General features: G+C 35.2%; 1 protein-coding gene across 2 annotated transcripts in view; it reads right to left on the bottom strand.

Moving 5' to 3' along the window:
* Positions 1 to 7,320: 7,320 nt before the first annotated feature.
* The window catches only part of LOC110445627 (dual oxidase 2-like), a 64,364-nt gene continuing 57,477 nt past the window's right edge, over positions 7,321 to 14,207 (bottom strand). Inside the window, exons 30-31 of one of the 2 annotated variants that reach the window (XM_021490323.1) lie at positions 11,078 to 11,206; positions 7,321 to 10,544 (exon numbers count right to left, since the gene is read on the bottom strand). In XM_021490323.1, the coding sequence (XP_021345998.1) occupies positions 10,422 to 10,544; positions 11,078 to 11,206 (252 nt within the window). In that variant the 3' untranslated portion in view covers positions 7,321 to 10,421. Of the gene's footprint in view, positions 10,545 to 11,077; positions 11,207 to 11,700; positions 12,161 to 14,207 lie in introns of those variants that run through there. The other variant, XM_021490324.1, reaches the window with a different exon arrangement.

The raw sequence follows: 14,207 nt of genomic DNA, 5'->3' as shown, positions 1-14,207 counted from the left end.
AACAATAAGTTTTTGCGTTGAAGTTAGTTTCTCTGAAACTTTAAGTGCTAGATCTACCAAACTTGACATGTACATTGATGGTCAAAACAGGGGGAAAGCGAGACATGCCAATCAAAATGGCTTGTTTATATCTACTCTAACTGAATGCAGACAAAACTGGTAAATGTGCCAGCCCATTTAAAATGCACAGATGTAATTCGAAAGTGGCTTATAAAGTTTTTCCTTAATATTTTAGTATACTGTTGCAAAGTTTCGAGATTCCAAGGCTTGGCACAAAGTGCCTGTGATCTTCTGCTCTTGTGCTGCATCATGTCTGTTTATCAATCGCCCATCAGCTTTTCTTTCAAGCAACGTTATGCTATGGATCATTCTCATGTACTAGGAGTCATTGTTAGTCTATACACAGGGCCACGTTACAAATGTCTGAAATACACATATGCTATACTGATACGGGTCACAACACACATATATGTTATACGGGGCAAAACACACATAAACATATATGTGTGTTGTGACCCGTATCAATATAGCATATGTGTATTTCAGACTGTTGTAACGTGACCATGTGGTCTATATGAATAACCTTGACTAACTTTCAAAGTTACAAATCGAACAATCGCGAAAGAAACGCAATACCCAGAGTTCCGATGTTTTAGTCTGTAGCTATGACAGGCTGGAACCAGTGGAGGGCTATCAAATTGTTCACATTAATGGCATTGACCTATTTTCAAGGTGACATTAGGACAAGCACATGTATGTTAATTAACTTGAAAAGACATATTTAAAAAAAACTTAATTCCTGGAGCCTTGATATTAAGCCTGTAGCTTGCTGAAGGAAGGACTTTTATGTGTGTGCAAATATATGATGTGGACCTACTTTAATGCCCTATCGATGTTAAAAATTAATGTGTAAAAAATTTGATTACAGTGCTCCTCGAAGGAGTCACAAAACCGAACACATTCGTACAGTTACCTATTAAACATACCTTCTACTGTCTGTTGTCATACAATGATTGAGACAGGCTGTATGGACCCATTGTTACAAATGTCAAGAATAAGCTAAGCTATGAAAAAATTCTTCCGATTGTTCGGTAAAATGAACCATATATATATATATATATATAAAGACACAAATATCATGTGAAATAACTATATATAACTATTGTGAAAATAAAAAATATTTATTTTTAATTCAGTAGTTTATTTTTTCTTACCATGTACCAGCTTCACATGTACACTGTGAATCCTGTTGTATCTGACCCTGAATTTATTGCTGTCTAGTCCGACGCGATTCTTTTTCTACCATTTCATAATTTGTCCAATGTATATTATTTAGTGCGTAATGGGTAAAACAGTTATTTTAAAAAGTTTTGCAAATCAATGTTCATTACATGTATTGACTTTAGCATCTCCCTCTTATTTCCATGCAAGCTGTATGATCTTAAATCGATTTAGATTCAGACTATGTCAAAATTATAATATTACTGAAATCTGATTTTACATGCAAGCACAAGGATATATATATATGATTTTTCTAAATTTTGACTAATTTCTAAAAGAAAACCTGCGCATGCTATTTAAAACTGAAATTTCAATTTTAGTCTAGCTGTACCGCTTTATGATCAAGTGCACTAGTTATCCAATTTAGTTGGCCTTATCTTATAATGTGATCTCTAAAAACCATCCAGTAGACTAGTTATCCATTTCAATATGGCCCTATATGTGTGATTTCTGTAAACAACCAGTGGATTATTAATCCATATCAATATCTCTGCAAACCATCCAGTGTATTAGTAATCCATTTCAATATGGTTCTATATATGTGATCTCTGCCAACCATCCAGTGGATTAGTAATCCATTTCAGTATGGTCCTATATATGTGATCTCTGCCAACCGTCCAGTACAGTGGATTAGTAAACCATTTCAATATGGCCCTTTATACGAGATCACTGCCAACCGTCCAGTTGATTAGTAATCCATTTCATTATGGTCCTATATATGTGATCTCTTCCAACCGTCCAGTGGATAAGTAATCCATTTCAATGTGGCCCTATATATGTGATATCTACCAACTGTCCAATGGATAAGTAACCCATTTCAATGTAGCCCTATATATATGTGATCTCTTCCAACCGTCCAGTGGATTAGTAATCCATTTCATTATGGTTTGATATATGTGATCTCTACCATTTGTCCAGTACAATGATTAGTAATCCATTTCAATATGGCCCAATATATGTGATCTCTGCCAACCATCCAATGGATTAGTAATCCATTTCATTATGGTACTATGTTTATGTGATCTCTGCCAACTGTCCAGTGGATTAGTAATCCATTTCAATATGGCCCTATATATGTGATCTCTACCAACCATTCAATGGATTAGTAATCCATTTCAATATAGCCCTACATATGTGATCTCTGCCAACTGTCAAGTGGATTATACTAATTAGTAATCCATTTCAATATGGTCCTATATATATATGTGATCTCTGCCAACCATCCAGTGGATTAGTAATCCATTTCAATGTGGCCCTATATATATATGTGATCTCTGCCAACCATCCAGTGGATTAGTAATCCATTTCAATATGGTCCTCTATATATGTGATATCTGCCAACCGCCCAGTGAATTAGTAATCCCTTTCAATGTGGCCCTATATATATGTGATCTCTGCCAACCATCCAGGGGATTAGTAATCCATTTCAATATGGTCCTATATATATATGTGATCTCTGCCAACCATCCAGTGGATTAGTAATCCATTTCAATATGGTCCTCTATATATGTGATCTCTGCCAACCGTCCAGTGAATTAGTAATCCCTTTCAATATGGCCCTGTATATGTGATCTCTGTCAACCGTCCAGTGGATTAGTAATCCATTTCAATATGGCCCTACATATGTGATTTCTGCTAATTGTCCAATCGATAAGAAATCCATTTCAATATGGCCCTATATATGTGATCTCTGCCAACCGTCCAGTACAGTGGATTAGTAAACCATTTCAATTTTTTTATATGAGATCACTGCCAACCGTCCAGTTGATTAGTAATCCATTTCATTATAGTCCTATATATGTGATATCTGCCAACCGTCCAGTACAGTGGATTAGTAAACCATTTCAATAGGGCCCTTTATATGAGATCACTGCCAACCGTCCAGTTGATTAGTAATCCATTTCATTATAGTCCTATATATGTGATATCTGCCAACCGTCCAGTACAGTGGATTAGTAAACCATTTCAATAGGGCCCTTTATATGAGATCACTGCCAACCGTCCAGTTGATTAGTAATCCATTTCATTATGGTCCTATATATGTGATCTCTGCCAACCGTCCAGTGGATAAGTAATCCATTTCAATATGGCCCTATATATGTGATCTCTGCCAACCGTCCAGTGGATTAGTAATCCATTTCAATGTGGCCCTATATATGTGATCTCTGCCAACTGTCCAATGGATTAGTAACCCATTTCAATGTAGCCCTATATATTTGTGATCTCTTCCAACCGTCCAGTGGATTAGTAATCCATTTCATTATGGTTTGATATATGTGATCTCTGCCATTTGTCCAGTACAATGATTAGTAATCCATTTCAATATGGCCCAATATATGTGATCTCTGCCAACCATCCAATGGATTAGTAATCCATTTCATTATGGTACTATGTATATGTGATCTCTGCCAACTGTCCAATGGATTAGTATTCCATTTCAATATGGTCATATATATGTGATATCTGCCAACCGTCCAGTGGATCAGTAATCCATTTCAATATGGCCCTTTATATGAGATCACTTCCAACCGTCCAGTTGATTAGTAATCCATTTCATTATAGTCCTATATATGTGATCTTTGCCAACCGTCCAGTACAGTGGATTAGTAAACCATTTCGATATGGCCCTTTATACGAGATCACTGCCAACCGTCCAGTTGATTAGTAATCCATTTCATTATGGTCCTATATATGTGATCTCTTCCAACCGTCCAGTGGATAAGTAATCCATTTCAATGTGGCTCTATATATGTGATCTCTGCCAACCGTCCAATGGATTAGTAATCCATTTCATTATGGTCCTATATATGTGATCTCTGCCAACCGTCCAGTGGATAAGTAATCCATTTCAATGTGGCCCTATATATGTGATCTCTGCCAACTGTCCAATGGATTAGTAACCCATTTCAATGTAGCCCTATATATATGTGATCTCTTCCAACCGTCCAGTGGATTAGTAATCCATTTCATTATGATTTGATATATGAGATCTCTGCCATTTGTCCAGTACAATGATTAGTAATCCCTTTCAATATGGCCCAATATATGTGATCTCTGCCAACCATGCAATGGATTAGTAATCCATTTCATTATGGTACTATGTATATGTGGTCTCTGCCAACTGTCCAATGGATTAGTATTCCATTTCAATATGGTCATATATGTGTGATCTCTGCCAACCGTCCAGTACAGTGGATTAGTAATCCACTTCAATATGGCCCTTTTTATATGTGATGTGATCTCTGCCAACCGTCCAGTGGATTAGTAATCAATTTCAATATAGCCCTAAATATGTGATTTCTGCCAACTGTCCAGTGGATTAGTATTCCATTTCAATATGGCCCTATATATGTGATCTCTACCAACCATTCAATGGATTAGTAATCCATTTCAATATGGCTCTATCTATGTGATCTCTGCCAACTGTCCAGTGGATTAGTAAACCATTTCAATAGGGCCCTTTATATGAGATCACTGCTATGTGATCTCTGCCAACCATCCAGTGGATTAGTAATCCATTTCAATATGGGCCTCTATATATGTGATCTCTGCCAACCGTCCAGTACAGTGGATTAGTAATCCACTTCAATATGGCCCTTTTTATATGTGATGTGATCTCTGCCAACCGTCCAGTGGATAAGTAATCCATTTCAATATGGCCCTATATATGTGATCTCTGCCAACCGTTCAATGGATTAGTAATCCATTTCAATGTGGCCCTATATATGTGATCTCTGCCAACTGTCCAATGGATTAGTAACCCATTTCAATGTAGCCCTATATATATGTGATCACTTCCAACCGTCCAGTGGATTAGTAATCCATTTCATTATGATTTGATATATGAGATCTCTGCCATTTGTCCAGTACAATGATTAGTAATCCATTTCAATATGGCCCAATATATGTGACCTCTGCCAACCATCCAATGGATTAGTAATCCATTTCATTATGGTACTATGTATATGTGATCTCTGCCAACTGTCCAATGGATTAGTAACCCATTTCAATGTAGCCCTATATATATGTGATCTCTTCCAACCGTCCAGTGGATTAGTAATCCATTTCATTATGATTTGATACATGTGATCTCTGCCATTTGTCCAGTACAATGATTAGTAATCCATTTCAATATGGCCCAATATATGTGATCTCTGCCAACCATCCAATGGATTAGTAATCCATTTCATTATGGTACTATGTTTATGTGATCTCTGCCAACTGTCCAGTGGATTAGTAATCCATTTCAATATGGCCCTATATATGTGATCTCTACCAACCATTCAATGGATTAGTAATCCATTTCAATATAGCCCTACATATGTGATCTCTGCCAACTGTCAAGTGGATTATACTAATTAGTAATCCATTTCAATATGGTCCTATATATATATGTGATCTCTGCCAACCATCCAGTGGATTAGTAATCCATTTCAATGTGGCCCTATATATATATGTGATCTCTGCCAACCATCCAGTGGATTAGTAATCCATTTCAATATGGTCCTCTATATATGTGATATCTGCCAACCGCCCAGTGAATTAGTAATCCCTTTCAATGTGGCCCTATATATATGTGATCTCTGCCAACCATCCAGGGGATTAGTAATCCATTTCAATATGGTCCTATATATATATGTGATCTCTGCCAACCATCCAGTGGATTAGTAATCCATTTCAATATGGTCCTCTATATATGTGATATCTGCCAACCGCCCAGTGAATTAGTAATCCCTTTCAATGTGGCCCTATATATATGTGATCTCTGCCAACCATCCAGGGGATTAGTAATCCATTTCAATATGGTCCTATATATATATGTGATCTCTGCCAACCATCCAGTGGATTAGTAATCCATTTCAATATGGTCCTCTATATATGTGATATCTGCCAACCGCCCAGTGAATTAGTAATCCCTTTCAATGTGGCCCTATATATATGTGATCTCTGCCAACCATCCAGGGGATTAGTAATCCATTTCAATATGGTCCTATATATATATGTGATCTCTGCCAACCATCCAGTGGATTAGTAATCCATTTCAATATGGTCCTCTATATATGTGATCTCTGCCAACCGTCCAGTGAATTAGTAATCCCTTTCAATATGGCCCTGTATATGTGATCTCTGTCAACCGTCCAGTGGATTAGTAATCCATTTCAATATGGCCCTACATATGTGATTTCTGCTAATTGTCCAATCGATAAGAAATCCATTTCAATATGGCCCTATATATGTGATCTCTGCCAACCGTCCAGTACAGTGGATTAGTAAACCATTTCAATTTTTTTATATGAGATCACTGCCAACCGTCCAGTTGATTAGTAATCCATTTCATTATAGTCCTATATATGTGATATCTGCCAACCGTCCAGTACAGTGGATTAGTAAACCATTTCAATAGGGCCCTTTATATGAGATCACTGCCAACCGTCCAGTTGATTAGTAATCCATTTCATTATGGTCCTATATATGTGATCTCTGCCAACCGTCCAGTGGATAAGTAATCCATTTCAATATGGCCCTATATATGTGATCTCTGCCAACCGTTCAATGGATAAGTAATCCATTTCAATGTGGCCCTATATATGTGATCTCTACCAACTGTCCAATGGATTAGTAACCCATTTCAATGTAGCCCTATATATATGTGATCTCTTCCAACCGTCCAGTGGATTAGTAATCCATTTCATTATGATTTGATATATGTGATCTCTGCCATTTGTCCAGTACAATGATTAGTAATCCATTTCAATATGGCTCAATATATGTGATCTCTGCCAACCATCCAATGGATTAGTAATCCATTTCATTATGGTACTATGTATATGTGATCTCTGCCAACTGTCCAATGGATTAGTATTCCATTTCAATATGATCATATATATGTGACCCTATATATATATGTTATCTCTGCCAACCGTCCAGTGGATTAGTAATCCATTTCAATATGGCCCTTTATATGAGATCACTGCCAACCGTCCTATGTATATGTGATCTCAGTAAAACGATATAGAAAAACAATAAATGAAGTCTGAAAAGTATATAAATCAGAATTTATTTTGCATAAAAAGAAATGTAGTTATATGTAAATACTGCAGTGGAATTTCATCTCAACATAGATCATCCTGTGAAGACCCAATACAAAAAATCAATTACATAAATTCTATTAAAAAAAAATCATTGGTATATATAATGAGATACACTGGCATGGACTTCACAATGGCTAATTGCAAAGAGATTAAGTGTTATATTGGATCCTTGAGAACCATGGAAAGGGTATGCATTTATGCATAGGCACCCAATGAAGTATGGTTACAGACCTAGGTTGGCTTGAATTTTCTGACAAAATACATGAACTGATTACAGTATTAAGGTGATTTCTGAGGCCAATTTTGGAGAACCAAACATTTCAAGAAAACATTACAGGTTTGGGTGAAGAAAGCGTAGAATATATTTTTGCTAATCTTTACTTTATAGAAATGATTTAAGTCTCTTTCTCAAACAATAGACTAAATGTATAATGCTATATACTTCTTTTTTAGCAATTTCAATAAGGAATAATCACTTCAGAAACATTTTTAAATTAAATAACATCCAAAAGTGCATGTACTCATAATTATAAAGGGACTAGATCAAACACACGTGAACTACACTCATTACATATAATGCCAAAGTTTTAAAGATAATGTACAGAATCAAACAATTACTCAACTATATAAGATATTGAATACATACAGGTCCAATTTAAATTTAATTAAGTTTACAATTAACAATGTTACAATTTAATGGATACATGCAGCTTGCTTACTAGAAATCATTATGTACAGTGGATTCCATCTAATGTACCAGGTAGTTCCTGTTCATGGTGTATTACTGTTAAGTTTTAAAAATATGTATCTTTCTTTGATTGATATTTTAGTTACAATGTACACAAATTATGATTTAAATTTGGAAATGGCAGGCAAAATTTCTGTTAATGTAAAAAAAAATGATAAAATTCAATCATATTTTGTATCGCAAACAAAATGAGTTGCAATTGAAGATTACTTGTACAAAAAAATCATGTTTGATAATTGTATACATTAATATTATATCCTTACTGTTTCTACCTTATCAGAATTACACAGTACCAAATATAGAAGTCTATTTAATAGTAAATTTTTGATATGGTAACATTTCAGTTAATTTAATACTCCTATTATTACAATTTTTCTGGCACAAAAATATATATTTAAAAGGAGTCCACTAGATTGATCAACCATCAATTCTTGCATGACTTGGAGAAGCTGTAAATCCTATTATTCAATCACAGTTTCTCTTTTAATGAGCACTTTTCATATTCAAAATAGAGAGGTTTAGCAACCTTACATGAACTTGTACGTGTAAATGTAGGGGGAACTCCCTTTATACAAGTGTACATAACTTCAAGGCTTTTTCCAGACATACAAGTTGGTTGGCGACATACAAGTAATTAAGTACTCATGTGTAAAATATTATTTTTAAATCCCAAAACTTATGAATGAAACCATTACTGATATAAAACGTTATGATGGCATGTCTTCTTCAAAACTATAAATGGCCAACATTCGACTAATATTTACATGCGAATGTTGCATTTGAAATATCTAAATGAACTTATAAATTTTCAAGTCCGATTGGGGAATCAAATCTCGGCCGCCTTAGGGAAAGGTGAGTATGTTATCCACTATGCCACCCAACCACCCAAATTTCTATTGCATTTGAAACGAGGCCCCAACATACTTACAGTATAGCGTTACAGTATAACATATTTTGTTATGCATTTTGCCATTGGCTTTGTTAAATTGCATTTGTCAAAAGAATGGATGGAATTAGACACCATGTTATACTGTACGCATGCATGTTACAAGTACACGTGAACCGACATGTTTTCATGGAGTTTAGTTTTGTAAGTGTAAATGGATGTGTAGCTTACATGTATCTTTACCTGAAAGGTTGCTAAACCTCTCTAGTAAGTCCAGTTATGTATAAATTCATTAACTTGATGACATACAAGTCAAGTTTTAAGTGTTTGTAGAAATATAAGTATATATATACATAACATTAATTAATTCAAACTTTATCGTATTATGTCACTAGGGTTACAAACCTTGATACAACAAAATCCTATAAGCAACTATAGCTATCTGCATTATCTTAAATAAAACTACAATTTTTATACATCAAGTACTTTGGGATAATTTCTTTTAGTCAAGTCAAAAAATAAAATTTATATTTGTCCCACATATGGCTATACTTTTAAATTCTAAGTGAGTACAATATTTCAGAATTTCTGAAGTTACAAGCCAATTATGAGTCCAGGATCTCTGTTTTACCAACTTTCATGAACCCCAACTACAAAGTAAGGTTAAATTCAAATCATTTTGAAACATGTTTACATAAGGATCAGACTTTCCAAGAATCCCTTTTGTTTTCATCAGTTTACATATAAAATTGTATAATTATCATTTTAACATTAAGCATAGTACAATTTTGTTTTTAATTTGTAAGTGTAATATTCAGTGGCTGTTAAAATAGAGGGGTTTTAAATTTTGCTGATGCATGCTTGTATTTGTTATCATGAAATAGTTCTACTTTTTATGCGAGATATAATTAATTTTTTGATGTACATTAATCAGAGTAAAAGATTAAGATCTAAATGTTGTGATTTTATCTAATGTCTAAATAGACATATTCAATCAGTGAATAGGATATGGTCTTGCTCTAAATGCAAAACTCAAACTCTTTAAAATGAATTTCTATTTAAATATCTGAATACTTGGACTTTCTAATAAAACAGAACTCGCCCGGATTGACCACCTCTTTTAGGACAGTAACATAACCATACTGAAAATTTCACTGTTGTGATTCATCTCCCGTACTATGTGACCACACAAAAGATTACCCTTTGAAATATGTCTAATATCACCACTTGATTAGATTCTTCTCTTGTTCCTCAGACCATTTATTCAACATGAAATTTTCTTCCAAACAGGCTGAAAAAGTATCATTTTAATCAGTAGGAGAGGTATTCTCCTGGACATGTTCCATATTAGAAATCTTTGTCTGTTGGCAGAAGAAGTGGTCTCATATGTAGGTCGCACTGTATTTCTTTCCCTCTAAAAGTTCTCAAAGTGGTGTTTGAATATGGTACCCTGTATTTTGTTGAGGTCGGAGCAGGTCTTGTCCAGTGTGTTGGTCATTGGTGGTGGACCACAGCTGAACACCCCAACACGATTAACCTGTCAATGGGAAGACGAAAACAATGGGAAATAAGTACAAGCTTTTCATGGACATGGACTATTTACATATATCTAAAGTCTCACCAGTAAGCCTGCAGAAACTAAGGCTGCCTTATATATCATCAATATAATTAAAATTATATAACAATCAAGTCACCAATATGTCCATTAAATGGTAACAATACATTCAGATAGATCAGATGTGATAAAGAACAATCAATTAAAATTACTATGTTTAAAGTTTTCTATAACAAGGTTGTTCCGTACCCTATATTTGCATTTTTGTTGTCCTTAATAATACGTTATACAGCTTGTACTAGCATATTTCAAAACATTTCCGAAAAACCCTGAAAAATTTGAGATAAATGGTCGCGCCTAAGTAAGGACTGGTTTTGGATTGTTTTTGTGTATAGTGCACACCCCTTTCTTGACAATTTTATATTTCCTTAAAAAAGTGTGCACTATACACGAATATTTACGGTATACCTTAAGTGAGCACTTATTATCTATAACAAGTTAAGACTATTCTGTACCTTAGGGTGTTCAGTGCCTATAGACCTAAGGATGTCTTGAAACTGTGGTCTGCCAAAATGGGTGGTGGCACTCAGACCAGTGAATAAACTCTTCCCGGCCACTTTCTGGAAATGTCGCTCGCAGATGTACTGAAGGAACAAAGACAAAACAAGAAAATGTACGTAAATCACACAAATGCTGCTCTCAGATGTACTGAAGGAACAAAGATATAACTAGGAAATATGTGTAAAACATACAAATGCTGCTCACAGATGTACTGAAGGAACAAAAATATAACTAGGAAATGTGTGTAAAACATACAAATGCTGCTCACAGATGTACTGAAGAAACAAAGATATAACTAGGAAATGTGTGTAAAACATACAAATTCTGTTCTCAGATGTACTGAAGGAACAAAGATTAAACTAGGAAATGTGTGTAAAACATACAAATGCTGCTCGCAGATGTACTGAAGGAACAAAAATATAACTAGGAAATGTGTGTAAAACATACAAATGCTGCTCACAGATGTACTGAAGAAACAAAGATATAACTAGGAAATGTGTGTAAAACATACAAATGCTACTTTTAGATGTACTGAAGGAACAAAGACATAACTAGAAAATGTTTGTAAACAAAGATATAACTAGAAAATGTGTGTAAAACATACAAATGCTGCTCGCAGATGTACTGAAGGAACAAAGATATAACTAGGAAATGTGTGTAAAACATACAAATGCTGCTCTCAGATGTACAGAAGGAACAAAGATATAACTAGGAAATGTGTGTAAAACATACAAATGCTGCTCGCAGATGTACTGAAGGAACAAAAATATAACCAGGAAATGTGTGTAAAACATACAAATGCTGCTCACAAATGTACTGAAGGAACAAAGACATAACTAGAAAATGTTTGTAAACAAAGCTATAACTAGAAAATGTGTGTAAAACATACAAATGCTGCTCGCAGATGTACTGAAGGAACAAAAATATAACTAGGAAATGTGTGTAAAACATACAAATGCTGCTCACAAATGTACTGAAGGAACAAAGATATAACTAGGAAATGTGTGTAAAACATACAAATGCTGCTCGCAGATGTACTGAAGGAACAAAGATATAACTAGGAAATGTACGTAAAACATACAAATTCTGTTCTCAGATGTACTGAAGAAACAAAGTGTAGCTAGAAAATGTAGTAAAATGCAGCCGAACAAAAGCAGAAAATATAGGTCACATTGACCTATATTTGATGAATTTGCAGATAATATATCTATGTAAAAATCTTGGTGACTGTTGGACTTTTAATTAAGTGTATTGGAATTCACAAACAAATCTCATCAGAGTTATTTAGACTGCTTCTGATGTGTCTCCCTGTGGCTTTCTCTTCTAGCAATTGTGTGGAAAGAAGCAACAACATTTTAGGTGAAACATCTATAGAATAGTACTTTTTTGAACTTTCCTTTTTGATTACGTGAAGATTCTGGAATTTGAAGACATCGTTATCACAAATGAGAGTAAAATATTAACAAAACAAGAGGTCCATTGAACCTGTATCGCTCACATGGTTTTATACATATATAAGTCATTACAATTGAATGCATTATGGTAGTACATCTTTATATGAAATTTCCTCAAAACCAGACAATTTAAGATCTATGTTCTAACCCAACTGGGACCACAATATCTGACTTTCAACTAATCAGGGGCCTCCATTGAGTTGCCATGTTAACAGATTTTGAAATAAGTTATATGTCATATTACAGGGTGTAATTAGACAATACTTTAATTTTCTTTCAACTATAAGCTTTTATAAACCTAGATACCAATTTTTAACAATTTATGAAAACTACACCTTAGAATATGATAATCTAGCTGTACCATTTCTTAGGACCGCAGGGGTCGTCAAATCAACCTCATCCAATAAGAAATGTTTGCAGGCAAGTAGGGGATATTAGCGTCTTAAAGCAAAATATGATATAATTTTCCTTTTTGTGGCCTGGTCTTCCTAGCCCAGGGGGTCGAACCGGTCTCATTTATTTAGGAAATGATTGCCCTCCCCCAATGAAGTTTCAGAGCGAATTTGGTTGAAATTGTCTCTGGCGTTTAGGAAGAGAGGCAATTTAAAAAAAAATATATACATGTAGCTAAGTTCCCCTTCAGGGCCCCGCCCGCTGGCCTCAGGGGGCGAACCAACCTTATTTATTTAGGAAATGATTGCCCTCCCCTAGTGATGCTTCAGACTAAATTTGGTTGAAATCCTCTCTGGTGTTTAGGAGGAGATGCGTTTTAAAGCAAATTTAGCCAAGTTCCCCTTCAGGGCCCCGCCCCCCTGACCTCAGGGGTCGAACCAACCTCATTTATTTAAGAAATGATTGCCCTCCCCAAGTGATGCTTTAGACTTAATTTGGTTGAAATCCTCTCTTGCGTAAAGCAGGAGATGCGTTTTAAAGCAAATTTAGCCAAGTTCCCCTTCAGGGCCCCACCCCCCTGGCCTCAGGGGTCGAACCAACCTAATTTATTAAGGAAATGATTGCCCATCCCTACTTATAAGCATAATTATGCTTCAGACTAAATTTGGTTGAAATCCTATCCTTTGTTTAGGAGATGCGTTTTAAAGCAAATTTAGCTAAGTTCCTTTTCAGGGCCTGGCCTCAGGGGTCGTACCAACCTCATTTATGTAAGAAATGATTGCCCTTCCCTACCGATGCTTCCGACTAAATTCGGTTGAAATACTCTTTTTCGCGTTTAGGAGGAGATAGGTTTTAAAGAAAAGTTGACGACAGACGATGGATCCGCCACGGCATAAGCTCACTATGGTCCTTCGGACCAGGTGAGCTAATAACAAGAGATCCCAGAGGGATCTTGGCGACCACCTTTGTACCATCTTCATTAGTTCTTTGTCAGTTCAATCTTTTCTCTTCTTTCCTCTAATCTGTTTGATCGAGTCATGTTAACAGTAAATGCACCTTGAGGTAACTTTTGATCTAAACTTAATACTGATGTGTATGAAAGCCAACCTTCAAAGTGAGTTTGTCATTTCACATATTTACTAGTACAGTACTTAATGTGAAAGAAATAGAATCGATCATTGCAATATGAGAAAGATCTGTTTAGTTCTTCTTTTAATCCATTTTGTTTTTATGATCA

This window comes from Mizuhopecten yessoensis, unplaced genomic scaffold (genome assembly GCF_002113885.1).
Source record: "Mizuhopecten yessoensis strain PY_sf001 unplaced genomic scaffold, ASM211388v2 scaffold2329, whole genome shotgun sequence".
Classification (NCBI taxonomy): Eukaryota; Metazoa; Mollusca; class Bivalvia; order Pectinida; family Pectinidae; genus Mizuhopecten; species Mizuhopecten yessoensis.
The sequence above is the reverse complement of the archived record's forward strand: the minus strand, read 5'-3'. Positions and strand labels throughout refer to the sequence as shown.